At 36.5% G+C, this 14,880-nt stretch overlaps 1 protein-coding gene across 2 annotated transcripts in view; it reads left to right on the forward strand.

Annotated features, from left to right (window-relative positions):
* ONECUT1 (one cut homeobox 1) overlaps window positions 1–14,880 on the forward strand; it is a 36,731-nt gene that overhangs the window by 10,793 nt on the left and 11,058 nt on the right. The window contains exon 2 of one of the 2 annotated variants that reach the window (XM_072148196.1): window positions 10,363–10,467. The exons of the other annotated variant lie outside the window; for it this stretch is intronic. Within the exon in view, the coding sequence (XP_072004297.1) occupies window positions 10,363–10,467 (105 nt within the window). The remainder of the gene's footprint in view (window positions 1–10,362; window positions 10,468–14,880) is intronic. 2 annotated transcript variants of the gene reach the window in all.

The raw sequence follows: 14,880 nt of genomic DNA on the forward strand, positions 1-14,880 counted from the left end.
TTATTAAAAAATTCAGATTCAATTCAGTGATGGATCGATTCTCATCTTTAGTCCCTATGCTGCATAAAAAAATCTGCTGTACATGGTGACTGCAAGAGTTTAAAATCGCAGCAGGTCAATTTATACTACAGATTATGTTGAGGATTTTAACCTTTACATTGTAAAAGTTAAAATCCACAGGAGGAGGCAGATGTTTTTAGCTGCAAAACCAGCCTGTTTTGTGCTGTGGCAATTCATTGGAAAAACATTGCACAAGGTCCCTGCAGACTTTCTGCATTGTTTTTGCTACATGTGTCTTCAGCCTTATAGTAATAATAGGTACACAATTGTGACAATGAAAAAGATTCAAACGATCCAGCACTTTTTATAGGAAAAATTCTTGATTCTTTATTAAATTATCATATATCAGCACATACAGCTACACGTTTCGAGTAAAGAAACTCTTCATCATTTTATACCCGAAACGCGTAGCTGTTTGTGGATACCACTATGTGCTGATCGATTTTATATGATTATTTAATAAAGAAGCAAGAATTTTTCATATAAATAGTGCTGGATCGTTTGAATCTTTTTCATTGTCTGCAAAAAACCTCCAACCAGGTGTAAGGATTTCCTTCAAAACACACTTGCCACATGGACTTTTCTTTTACACAATTGTGACAACTTCATTGTAACTAGTAGTATAATACATACATAGAGATGAACATATGAGAATCAAAATAATATGTGAGAAAAATACAATGGAGAAGATTTATCAAGCTGTCTAAAAGTCAGAATATTTCGAATTGCCCATGGCAACCAATCACAGCTCAGCTTTCATTTTACCAGTGCTCATAAATATTTTAAAGGGGAGCTGAGAAATATTCTGACTTTCAGACAGCTTGATAAATCTTCCCAATGTTCTTTATAATTTGTCTCTTCCATCTTCTGTAATATAGTATTATATTAGAAAATGATGAATGTTAAACCATTATGCTGCTTTTGCAAGTAGAGTACAATACTTAGAATACTCTTGACCACCAATGATTTCAGTGACTTGATCCTGGGAGACACATAAGTGTTCTTGAAAAAACCCTGAAGTCTCAGGTTTTTGTTTGGGAAAAAAATCATTTTAAGCTTAGTGTCTGTCGTGTATAGTCTATCATTAAATACCAGCTTGATATCACGGTCAGAACTCAATGCAACATAATTTGACATTTACACAATTGGAGGCAATTAGACAATACCATGTTTTTTACTTTTATATCATCTCTCTATGGGGATTTCCTGTGTTACCTGTATCACTTCCATTAGTGATCGGAGCAATTTGGGTAACTGGAGTATATGAGGGAATTGCTGTCTAAGGTAAAATGTAAACTATAGCAATTTATACAAGTAATATTGCAATCTGGCAGCTCTAGGGAGAACAGTTAAATTGGATAGTAACTTATTGATTATCAATGCACAAATAAAAATGAAATGACAGCATGTAAACATTCCAAAATATATATAAGAGAATATATAGTTTTATTTTACACTTTATTATTTCGTATTTCATTTTAAAGTCTACTGGTTAAAAGATGAATTAGGGGAGCTAAACTAGGTTTCTGGAGGAATCAAAAGAAATAACAATGTTATAGTGACATGGTGAAAGTTCACTCTATTGTTAATGGAATTATCATCCAGAATTGATTAAAGTTCCAGTGATATACCAGAAGGCAATACCTGGGCCTTTATGGTCCTTTATCAAGCAAGGCTTATATTTGAAACAGAGCTCAAGTCACTATGCCCACAACTTTACTGGATATAGGTCTGTTTGGCCCAAAATATTGCTTTTGGCCATGTGATTTAATTCAACTTTTTTTTAAATAAATTCCCCACAATTTTTGCATGAACTCAAGTGTGTGCTGTCCTGCTTCTCAAAATTTGGATTTTTTTCCTATGCCAGTTGGACACACATATACATTCCTTTACAAAATCAGATATAAATTACTACAGACCAAGAGTTGTATGAAGGAACACTATAGACAGGGTACTATATAAAATAAGTGTCTTCTCATAGCTACATAGCTATCATAGCTATAACCCTGCTAATAATATGTCAATGGACTCCATATTATAGATGGAATACATTTCTGCAGCATTCCTAGATGGAGGATAGTAAACTATAGGGATTAATTATTTAATTAGTCCATGATGCTGTTGCCCTTGTTGTCCTTTACTAAGGGCACATTGGGCAGCACACAAATGGTTAAACCAAACTCATTTCATAAGTAATTCCTAATTAGGCCTTAAAATGGGCTGCACTTTACACAAAGCACACATTGGTATAGGAAGAGAGATAACTTTGATAAATCTGCTGCAATTTCATGAGGTCCTTCACCTCCGGACCCCCCACCCTCCTGAGCTAGAGGGAAACGAAGCAATACATTCCAGTGCACAGTGTGTCAGCAAATAAACCCTGGCATTACAGTACAGGGTGTCAAGGATAGGGTACAATTTGTACATTATCGTCAGGTCCTTATATATATTCTAGTAAGAATGAAATACTAGGTTAACTTTCGGACTATACTGACTGGAAGGAAAGCGTGATATTGAATGAACATCTATACAATGAATTACCATTCACCTTCTACCATAGGAAGATATTTGCCCTCTTTTCATTAGAGGAAAACAAGGTTGTCTGTGAAATCTGCAGAGTCAAATATAGGTTGACAGCGCTGCATGGAGACATAACAGGGGACCTGAGGTGAGAAGAAGGTGGGTCACCACAAATCTATTGTACACAGCAGATGAGGGCTGTGCCTGGTAATCATTCCAACAATGTCGCTTCTGCAGAAATTGTCTTACGTGGAAGAGAACATTGGCTATTCCACACACTAAATGCATTTAAGAACGACAGATATGATAATTCATGTTGTGAAATTACTATAAACAACAGTATCTATCATGAGGGTCCGCAGATGGTTTCCTTGACAACCTGGCTTCCCTTTGTACAGCAGACATGTAGCCCAGTGAGGACATGACTGCAGATTAACACTGTCACTGCTGTTAGGGTCTCTAAGACAATGCTGAGAAGAGAAAGTCATTACCAAAACCCATCAGGATTGTGTATGCATGTTAAGGATAGGATGTAAAGATGCAAGCAGCCTTACCTATGCAAATGCACAATGCAACAATTCCTTTATATCCATGACTACAGCCTGACATAAGGATATCCTTTATTGTTATTTTTAATTATGCTATTAATTTAGAACAAAATTTATGTAACAAGCAGTGACATAGAGAGAAACAAAGATAGCAGCAAACACATCATAGTGGCTCTGAAATTGTTGTCACATTATGCAAATTAACTCTCCTCCAAAAGTAGGAAACTGTCTCCTTTGACAGCTTTAAGTAGCTACCCTGTACATGCAAGTATGATCCACGAAAGAGCCTCTAAATCTATCTAAGCATTCACTATAGGCACATTTCCTTCTTTTGGAGGAAAGCGAATTTGCATACTTTTTTCTGTATTGGGCCCCGGACTACCTCCATTTTATCATCCACTACTGATAGTAGTAGATAGTAGTGGATAGTAGTAAGTTATTCTCATGCCATGGGATACACCATCTTAGTTGTACTGACTGTATCTCATCACACAGTCACAAGCTTACCTGGACCAGTGGATGTGTTTAATTAATGTCTAACTTTTTCTAAAATCAATATAATAGCAGAATCAAAGCAGTTCACTGACACAAGTTTGTTGTAGTATCCTAATAACCAGTCTGCCGTAGTACTGTGGTTTTGACAGTTTCTAGGTCCCATTTGTTTATCTAGTGCTCAGAAATGTAAGAATCAGTCTAAAATAAGTTGTATCTAAATGTACAAGATCATTCAGGAACATCTTGTGTCAGATTTTCTGATACAATGTAATCTAAAACATGTATGTAATATAGATATTTTTAAGTTGGGCACAAGCCATTCCCTGCCCACTTGGCATGGGGGGGGGAGTTGCAATCCCTGCATGCGCCAGGAATTATGACTGTTTCATGGCTTGTACACCTTGGTGCTCCCCATTATGTAAAGGTGATTTTCACCTTGCCAACATTTTGTGCTATTATGTTATAATATGTTTATTTTTTTATCTTATGGGTGCATAATGATTCTGTCATTTATACTGTGTTTTTATTTTATTATTTTTTTGATGACTATCCAATGCCTGAGTTATTAAAATGCAACAGCGATTAAGAAAAGTCTTAACACTACTGTAAATAGAGCTTAAAATAGACAATGTGCCCTGCAATGCAAAGACATTACCTGCAATAGATGTTGGTTTACTAAACTGGCTTTATATATATTAAAATATAAAATATGCATCTTTGTAAAATAAATATGGATACAGAAAAACAATGTAGAAAATGATCTTTTACACTTGAAGGATCTGATTAAATCTGCTATTCAGTTTAGTGCTTCTCAATGCCCCCGGAGGTTACTAGTAGCTCACAATGAAACACCAGGCATAGGGTGGGGGAATGAATATTTACAAAGGACCTATATTGAGGTCTTGACACCTTCCAGGCAGCCTATTAAGATATAAACAGCAGCTAATTACATGTGTAGCCTCCTCCACAGCCGCTGTGATCGCCTTCCGTATTTACATAAAGCTGCTTATTTAATTCCTATGCTCAGACATCTGCAAGGCTGGCAGCTGCACACTACATCCTCTGCTAGGGAAACAGCAGCTCAAATAAATTACAGGTAGATCTTGTAATTTGCACAACTAATTCTAATTCATAAACTCAATTTATGCTTCAGGGCAGTTCAATAAAGCATTTAAATGGTTGTTAGAATACTATATCAAGAGGCCTTACTGTAAAACCGCATTTAGACATTACCCTTGCCATTCATATTACCTTGATTTTCAGCACACATTAGTTTGTACACAGAGAAATGATTAGAGTGTGCTTGTACTTTGTGGTTTCCAGAATAAAATATCTCTACTTGTCTCATCTTGTCTTCACGGAGTATGACACTTGTAAGAGCGATGAGTAAGTGAGTTTGGTTATTCAAAAGGCTTTCGGTTCAGTTAGGAAATAAGAGGAATTACAGAAGGACTAAACCTTAAATATATGATATAGATATCCATGCATCCATGTATAAGGCTAGGACATAAAAAACGATTTAAAAATTATTGTGTTGCTTTCAATGGGATCTGCCCAATCTGATCTAAACAATATAAGGCCCAGTTCACAATTGAGTTTAAAGAAAGCATACCAAAAACTAAAGCGGGTCCTCCCTTTACCTTCAGTTCCCCATAGATGGACCTACTGTTAACTTCCATTATGCACCTATTAAATAATAAAATGCTATTGTTCCTAACATTAAGTAATGGAATATGAAGCAGAACCTGACAAACGCAGGTGTGAATTTAGCCTAACATGTATGGAAACAACTTCTATTAATTACCAATAGATCAGAGCTGGAGCTTTTTGCACCCAGGGCAAAGATTAAGATTGCTGCCCTATCACTGCATTTAATTACTCCAACCGAAGCAAAATACAGAGGCTTGAAAATTTGCAGCTTAGACCTTTGACATAACCTTTCACGCGGCCGTCGTGGGTACCTATATCTGGCCACAAACGTCCCCAAAGATGGCTATGGCAACGCGGTGGCGGTACATCTGTGGCACCCTACTTTTCCATACACGTGATAGCACATGCTCTATCTTTCCCTGTGTACGGCTGGGCAGAGCTATTTCCTATGGAGAGGGGATGGGTGAGTGCTGCTCCTCTCCAGCACGCCCACGCCCAAGCACACGTCCAGAATGCAGCCTGCGAAAGTATCATATAGGATTTGTTTGTTACTGATACTCTGGTAATCCAGTAAAGATCACTTTTTATAGTGTTCTATAAAGAATTAAAATTATGAGAAGAAGCATGATGCTTACTCAATGTCTGTCATATCAGTAAAGCTCTTTTCATATCTGCACTGTGGCCTCCTTTGTAGACACAGTGCTGGATTTGTCCCACAATGTACACCATTACTATTCCTACAGATAAATGGATTTGTTAGTGTTACATCCAGGGTCGGTTCCAGCACCTGGTATACCCGAGCAAGTGCCAGGGCCCAGTGATGCCAGGGGGGCCCATGGCACTCTCATTGCCACTCATCTGGGCTGCAGCAGGGACAGGAGCTCGAAGTTGTAGTCCTGCAGTAAATTGCGGGTAGTTTTTCCCCTGCTCTCCCCCCTCTTTTCCAGGGAGTGGTAGGGCTCCAGGGCTCCCCTCCTCTTCCCTCTCCTCCAGAGCATGCTGGGAGTTGTAGACCTAAAGTTTGCCAACCGCTGGCGCCGGTAAGATGGTGCTGCTGAAACCCTGCACCATCTTACCTAGAATCTTTACATTGTAGTAAACATAGAACAATTACTAGGGGAATAAGAGAGTAGCCTCAATATATAACCACTAACATAGCACTATATAATCCTATGAGAGCTGTACTTTGTATTGGTAACTATTCTGTCCCATAGAAGGTATTTTGATGTCCACTTCCACAACTATGTTTTCTAGTCATATTTGTGTAAATAACCTGTTACAATGCGATTCAACGTGATTCTACTATTTTTGGTATTTGGACATCATATTCACTTTCTGTTGAACTTCTCAGGAATGATAGGGGGCTCAAAAATACAAATGTCCCTACGCAGATGGTAAAATAACTTATACTGTGATGAAAATGTGGAGGTTTTTGATAATATACATAGGCAACATACAGTCTTATTTTTGGTTTATGGAAGAGCAGGCTAAGCGATAAGGCAACAGATAGAGAATCCCTGGCTGAGAAAGTCCTCCACCTGCAACTGCGAATTGTCAGTGTCCTTGTAGACTGATTGATTTATAACCAACTAATGCATTGCCACATTTGCTTAGAGTTAATGTTTATCTAAATGATACAGCAGTAGGAAATATTTTCAAATACCATTTCATACGGACTACGTTCCATTACAGCCTTTCAGAATGTAACATGCTGAACAGCTACAGTTGTATTCTGTTTTTTGTTGTGGTCAAAGTGTATTCACATGTGAGAACTGAGGATGGCCATACATATGATGGTTGGAGAACTATATTCCTCTGGTGAACAGTTGCTTGACAGGAACTGCCAAAAGATTTTGGTTTGGGTGTTACAGTTGCTTGTCCATGTTCAGTGGCAGTGGACAAAGGACTAACAGATTGGGAGTGTTATTTCCAGAAAAGATAATTAATAAGATAAAAAAAGATCTTATGTTTCATACTATTAGGAAAGAAACATCAAAACTTTCTTTCCAGAAGATGATGGTTGGCTGGAAATAAAATAAGAGCTCAATTTATCCAAGACTTTTGAAGAATGAAAGATCATAATAGACAACACTAGTAAGGAGAACGTTTATGAGGAGATGTAAAAAAAAATTAAAAATAAATAAAACCACAAATGAATACCAAGACATTACATATCACGTACTATTTATTTTAAAAAACTAAGGCCAAAATAATGTATCTGTAGCTTCTAAAAACAGTTTTAGCAGCTACATTGAAATTTATGGGCATTCTATATGCACATCACTTATGAGGTCCTAGGACAGCATTTGAATTGGTGAAAAATGAAGGGGTTGCAATGGGCAAGTCAAAACCCAGCTGAAAACTTAAACTGAGTCATTTTTAATCTCTTGTCCTTTTCTGGCATTATTTTGCTGATTTGTTGGTGTGATTAGGACCACTAAGCGTTTTTGATGCTTTTAAGACAAATACGAAAAGTGCCTAGCTTATCACAGAAAGGACATGGCTTAGTTGCTCTACCATGCCAGATTTTTGCACATTTTCTGTCATAAAATTTAGCTAACTAATTTGTTGCAAAACACTGTCTCATCTAACTATGCATTTCTCCCCATTTTTGCTTGTGGTTTAGTCAGATAATATTATTAATATAATTTATATACCGTATAAACTTGAGTATAAGCCGACCCAAGTATAAGCCGAGGCCCCTAATTTTACCACAAAAACCTGGTAAAACCTATATCTTTTTTACTCGAGTATAAGCCGAGTTTGGGTTTTCAGCACATTTTTTTGTGCTGAAAATTTTGGCTTATACTCGAGTATATATGGTAATTATTTATAATCTTTATTTATATAGCGCTATCATATTCCGTAGAGCTTTACAAATCATAGGAGAATGCAAAGGTAAATCTTGTTCTTTTCCAATCCGAAAGACTTTCTTGTGGCAATCTTTCCAAAGAAGTCATATTTGCTTGAATTTTTAAATGAGGCCTGTAGAATCTGAGAAGTCTGAGCAATTGGGGTTTTTGCAATTTCTTTGGTGCCTTGTGGTGAGTTTGCTGGAACTTCCACTCCTGGGAAGCTTGTTGACTGCATTAAATATTTGCGCACTTGAGAATAATCTTTTGTACTGTAAAATGGTATAAATTGTTTGGAAATGGTCTTTGACCCTTCCAAGATTGATCAGTGGCAACAGATACTTCTTTCAGAACATTGTGCTACCACATACCTAAATGCTGCAGTCTAACTTAACAAACTTCTGCTATTTTTAAAGTGGTCACATACACTGATTATCAAAGATATTTCATTAGCTGTACATGGTTGCTACTACCTCGGAAAGAGTGTATTGAAATGATCACACACTGCGTTTGGCCTATTTTTTGATAAATAAAAAACAATAAGATGGAACCTCTAAAATTGTATTTCTCTAGTTGTAAGAATTTCAAAGGACTAGGTTCCTTTTTATCATTTCCTTATGCGTAGAATAATAGAATAAAGAGTGTATACATCTACCGAATAAAATACAATATACCGTAAGTTAAACCACATTTAAATTTGTCCAGTACAACAACATAATTCTCCGAATGTCGTTTTTTATCAAGGGATGTGAAAGTGATAGATTACACAGTGTAAAAGTTATTAGGAATACTATAGCTAACCTAGCGCTACACTATGGGTTCTTATTTTTGTAGTTGTGTATCTGATATATCAGTGATGGCTAACCTTTTGGAGCTGGAGTGCCCAAACTTCAACTAAAAGCCACTTATTTATTGCAACGTGCCAGCACAGCAACTTAAGCAGTAATTTATTTTTCCTTGTTCTTTGACAACTTTCAATCATTCAGCCTCCTAAGGACACCAACGCAGTTGAAAGGAGGAGGGCAAATTCGCCTATCATTGTAGGAAGGTTCTGCAGGAAGATTCTTTGAGTCCTGTCTGGTGAACTTCATTCTGGGGTGATGTCCTGGGTGCCCACAGAGAGGGCTCCGAGTGCCGCCTCTGGCACCAGTGCCATAGGTTCGCCACCACTGTGATATATGATGCTAGCGTCCTTTCTTAGTAAAGTAAAAGTAGTAATAGTGCTGTTTGTATTACCACTGTTCAGTTTACTTCTTACTATACTTTGCAGATATATCATTAGATCTTAATGGGGTAGTAGAATTCTAATTCTGTATCTTATAATTGGGAAGTAGAATACTTATAGCTTTATGTTATAGTGGGGGCTTTAATCATATTTGGCACCTATTTATGTTTTATTAAACATACTCATTCACTACCTCTTTACTAAAAATAAGTTGATATTATTCAAAGACACGGCCTACTGTTGGCATCTATAAGCTATGGGCACTTGAGGGTTGATTTCACACTTGGGAACAATTTACTCAAAGTCAACAACTTGCACTTTTTGTAATGTGCATGTGCTTATCGATGTTCAAATTTTAAATCATATGCCATAACTAAATTCAAATTACCATTTGTATAACAAGGAGAATTTATTGCCCATTATAATTCAAAGCTGTGTTTTCCATTAGCATGCAAGGCACTTTGTACATTAACTTAGCATTTATGCCAAACATAATGTTTTACTCATTCCATCTCACAGCCCCTTTGGATATTTTATTGGTATTTTATTTCCATCCAGGGCTAATCATACAGTCTCTCTTTACTGACCGCCTATTTCTGCCAGGTCACTGGCAACTAATGACATTTTCTCCTACAATGACGTCTTAAGTTATATGCCATAGCTTTCTCTCACATTCATGCTCTTCCAGATCACATTATACATTGGACCTGTCTCATAAAAACTAGTGCAGGTATAGAGGACTGGTGCAGCGCACTGGTGCAAAAAGAGTTTTCTTGTGTGCACTAGTTCTGTACATGAACCCATGTTATCTGTTTCCATCAATATCTTCCTCACATTCATTCTGACTTGATAAAATTGCATGTCTATCTTTACATTGATGCTATTTAACATTTACTTGAATGGTGAATATTGTTATAATAATTACATTATGTAACTAAGTAAATTTCTTGATTTGTTGTAATACGGTGGAGTCTATTATCATTTAAATGATCTAATGTCTTTACTAAACTAGCTTTGGTACCAGCCGATCCGGTATTTCAGCATTCTGGACAGTTGCCTGCAGACTCCCTGGTTAAAATCGGCTACCCACCACAAAGCACCCAGTCTAATCACTTGTGTGAGTATTCATACTACATTTCTTTAGGAGATATACCAAACAGCTTGTTTTATTTTCTTTTTCACTTTTCCTGTTTTCACCTTCAAAGTAAATGTACACAATATATGATTACTGTGAGAACCTGCTATATAAGACCATAAAGGTATAATATATAAAAGGAAATCTACCTTCAAAATCAAGCAATTACTCATGGGCAGCATGACTGTGGTAATCTTATTGAGTCAGAAGGGATCTGGAGGTGTTACCAACGACCCTCCTTGTTCTGGCTTCACAAGCTGCTACACTCTGCAAGAAGCTCTTCCACCTCCCACCGTGTGCTTAAAATTGCTCTGCTATGAGACTACATAAGACAGAGGGAGGGGGAAGTACCATGGGGAGATACATGTTCTTGTACAGTGTAACATCCTTTGAAGACACGGCACAAAGAGTCTCTGGTAATGCTCCCAGGAACCCTTCTGGCTCATAAGCATACTTTTAAAAGTTGATTTTATAAGGAAGGAGGCCGTTGATAACAAATATAAGAAGATTACCACAGCCTGGATCTATGAGTAAGTGTTCCTGGTTTATAATGCTTGATTTTGATGGTAGATCCCATTTAAATATTGGCAATATTATACTTGGAAAATTAGGACAGTCATTGCAATACAGAGCTACATTTTGGTTGGTTCACTTAAGAACCAGTGTACATCTTTTAGGTTAGTTCCATTATACCAAACACATGAATATTACAAAGCTTATAACCTTCAGCAGATGTCTATAAAGGTAATATGTAATGTTAAATCTATAATAACAAACACTAACACTTTGCAATAACTTATTGGTTGCACTGTGGTGTGTTATCCTAGTTATTTGAATAAATTGAGAATAAATGAAATAAAATTAGGAAACAAAATTAGGAATAAATAAAATTAAAACAACATAAGTGACCACTGCAAGCCACAGTATATACAAAGGGCCTGTACAGTTTATGCTTCTTTACAATACTGTAATCAATGTATGAATTATGCTCATTAAAACACAAGTACACAAGTGTTTGCAATCTCTTTTTTAAAATAAAATACATTTATAATGCCCCTTGTAACACATGGACAGTCCAATAGCACAGCTTATCAGTAGAAAGATCATTCCTCCCAGTAAACACATTACTTAAAGCAAACATCGATGAAGTCATAATTGTGGTCATTAGGGTAGAGTAGTTGCAAGTAGAGCTTCTTCTCATTCACAAAGGCTAATTCAGGATGCAAACTTAAAGAATATGCACTAATTCAAGACAAGGTACAAAGAACTATCTATCTATCTATCTATCTATCTATCTATCTATCTATCTATCTATCTATCTATCTATCTATCAATCTATCTATCTATCTATATCCATCTATATCTGTCTAGCATCTGTTCTATCTTGTAACTGTTTTCTATTTTGCTGGGTTTTGCAGATGAATTGAACTTATGTTGTTGTACTATATATTGACTTGATGGCAAAAAAAAAATTGATGGTACTTTTATTTTAATGACACAGTAAAAGAAGCAATGGCACCCATTTCACCTCTTCCAGATGTATAATTCATGTCTATTGCCCTTCATCCCATCATCGCTTTGTAGACATTGAGGCAGAGTCAGCTGTGCATTGCATATCCACTGATATTACTAGCTTGGATATCTGTTGACATTCATTCTACTGACTCATTATGGTTTTTAGGTGAGCAGGTTGGTTTTAGAGTTGTGTAATGTGCAAGTGGAAAGTAAGTTGCATGAAAAAAATCAATAGGAGAATAAGCAGACGGCGCCATATATACGTACCAAGCTGCTGGCCCGGCAGAAGAGGAAGCAATCAGGAAAGTTCAGATCTTGGCACATGAAGCAGATTGTGTATTGTATATGACAAGGGAGAGCTCAGTTCAGCACAAAGAAAAGTAGAAAGAACAAATAGATAAACGATACAACCATCTTTGATTCTCTTAATGATGCTCAATGGTTTTTATATGCGGAGCATTAAAATAATAATAGGGTTTCACATGACTGATGGGGTTATTACTTTTAACTTTTGGATGCAACTTGGCCACACATCCTGTCATTTTATATAGTGTTTATGGAGAGGGTCTGAAAGCAATTGAACCTTTCATCATCTTTACTTTATTCATGCAAAATGCACTTTAAGATGTAGTGAAGAATTAGGCGCAGCGCACATTTATGGGTTCTGTCCCTCCCCCCAACCCCCTCGCTATGAAGTAGAGGAAAAAAATAGCACAGCAGCTTTATTATAAATACTTTATATTATAAAGTAGTTGTAACGGAAGTCAACCTTCCGTAAATGGAATTCAATGTGGAATGAAAGGCGAACACAGATTTTACCTTCTTAGTTTCCCTGCTGCAAGTGTGAAATGAGCCTAAGACACAAAGGCCAGAAGAGCATCTCTCTTGTCTATGGACTTTGTGTGTTATTGTAACCTTTTTTCTTAGGGTCAATACACCAGGCCACATCATAAGAATCAAAAGTAATACTCACCACACGTCTTGTCGCTCATGACCTCTATATGTGTATAGAGGCTGCAATGGTGATGTCCCATTGGTAGCATATGACTTCTGCAGTCTATCATAGTCTATAGTGTGTAGCTGAGGCCAGGAATAGCTTGCATTGGTCATGTGCCATCGATGTTATATCACAGCTGCATCCTCTACATACAAATATCCAGGGGAGAATTAAGGTAAGTACTACTTAGTTTTTTCTTTGGTTGCTCACAGAAATTTGAACATGCACAATACCTTTATTTATGTGATCTGGGGCAAGGACTAAAGACTAAATAATGACTTGTAATTGTACATCTGTGCATTAAGTTGTATAGATATATCAGATAATAACAGACATATTGATGTTGGCCAACTATAGTTTCAAAACTTAACAGAAATAATGATCTACAAATGTTGGTTGGCAATTTCTAGAATCATGCAAATTTGAGGATTTTGTCCATTATCAACTAGAAATGGATATGAATGTCCTGATAGACCAAATCCAGCCAGTTATTTGCCACTTTATGGGGGCTCCCTGGAATGGCTTTTAAAGCCTCCCTGGTTAGCTTGATTTGCTGTTCAGATCAGTTGTACATACAATCCCACAGATAACTTATTGGCTGCACTGGGGTGTGTAATGTAATTAAATAAATTAGGAATAAATGAGAATTGCATTTAGAGAGAATTTCATAAACATATGAACTTTGTGCTTTTGAGATAAAGAAAACTACTTTAAATGGGTTTTACTATCACTCTTCTCGGAGTGATAATGGTCATGAAGATACAGGGCCAAAATAAGGCTAAATAGTTAGGCTATTATTATATATGAATGATTGGTGTTGTCTATTGATCTGTGATATTGATTATTCTTCAAGATAACTTGGCAGACATACAGTCTTTAAAGAATATGACATGTTGTCAGCAAACTATATGTTTTATGTTACAGAGTAATATATAGTCACAGACACAGCACTGATAATAGGTAGCTTTGGACCCAACTGCTACCAGCAATACAATCCGAGAGGCGCCTCCTTATCAGAGATGAGATAGGTCACTATGTGCTTATTAGCTGATTAATCTTACTTAAACAAAAGATACAAGAGGAATGGAAAATTATTTCAAGCTATCTGAGTTGACTTTTGCTCCAAGTTTAGCCAGTGACTATTAAAACTATGTTATAGAAGTGAACCTGCCATAATTCCATATTATAACTACACATAAACAGGCTTAAGTGCTACAATATAACTTGTATACTTAGTTTCAAAAGTCTGCCACTACTACTACAGAACAAATATCCTTTAGATAAAGGATCTCATGGGTGCAAGTTACCCCAATGTTTGCCATGTTTGTGTTCCTAATCCAATTTGGAATTTTAATTACTGATCTGAAAGGCGGAAGAAACTTTAACCTTTAGTCATTATCTGAATCTTCGAGACATTTGGAAAGAAAAATAATGGAAAGAAAAACAAAAATAAAGCACCTGCTTTTCATATATGCTACTGGTATTAATGTAGTAGTTACATATATAGCAGTTAGTTAGTAGTAGTTATTATCTGTTACAGTAGGTTACGTCATATATCAATTGTCATCTTGAATTTAGGTCCATTTAAACACATTGGTGGCCCAATCTAAAAATCCATACAGGGAAAGCCACAAATAGTCTGTCAAAGATATGCCCCTTATATCCCCATGTACAGGCGGTCCCCTACTTAAGAACACTCGACTTACATACTGCCCCTATTTACAAACGGACCACTGGGTATTGGTAATTTATTGTACTTTACTCCTAGGCTACAATAAACAGCTGTAACAGTTATCAAAGGCATATGTAATGAAGATTTATTGTTAATCCTGATTCTTATGACAACACAACATTTTTAAAATCCAATTGTCACAGAGACCTAA

The sequence above is a fragment of the Engystomops pustulosus genome, chromosome 4, assembly GCF_040894005.1.
Source record: "Engystomops pustulosus chromosome 4, aEngPut4.maternal, whole genome shotgun sequence".
Taxonomy (NCBI): Eukaryota; Metazoa; Chordata; class Amphibia; order Anura; family Leptodactylidae; genus Engystomops; species Engystomops pustulosus.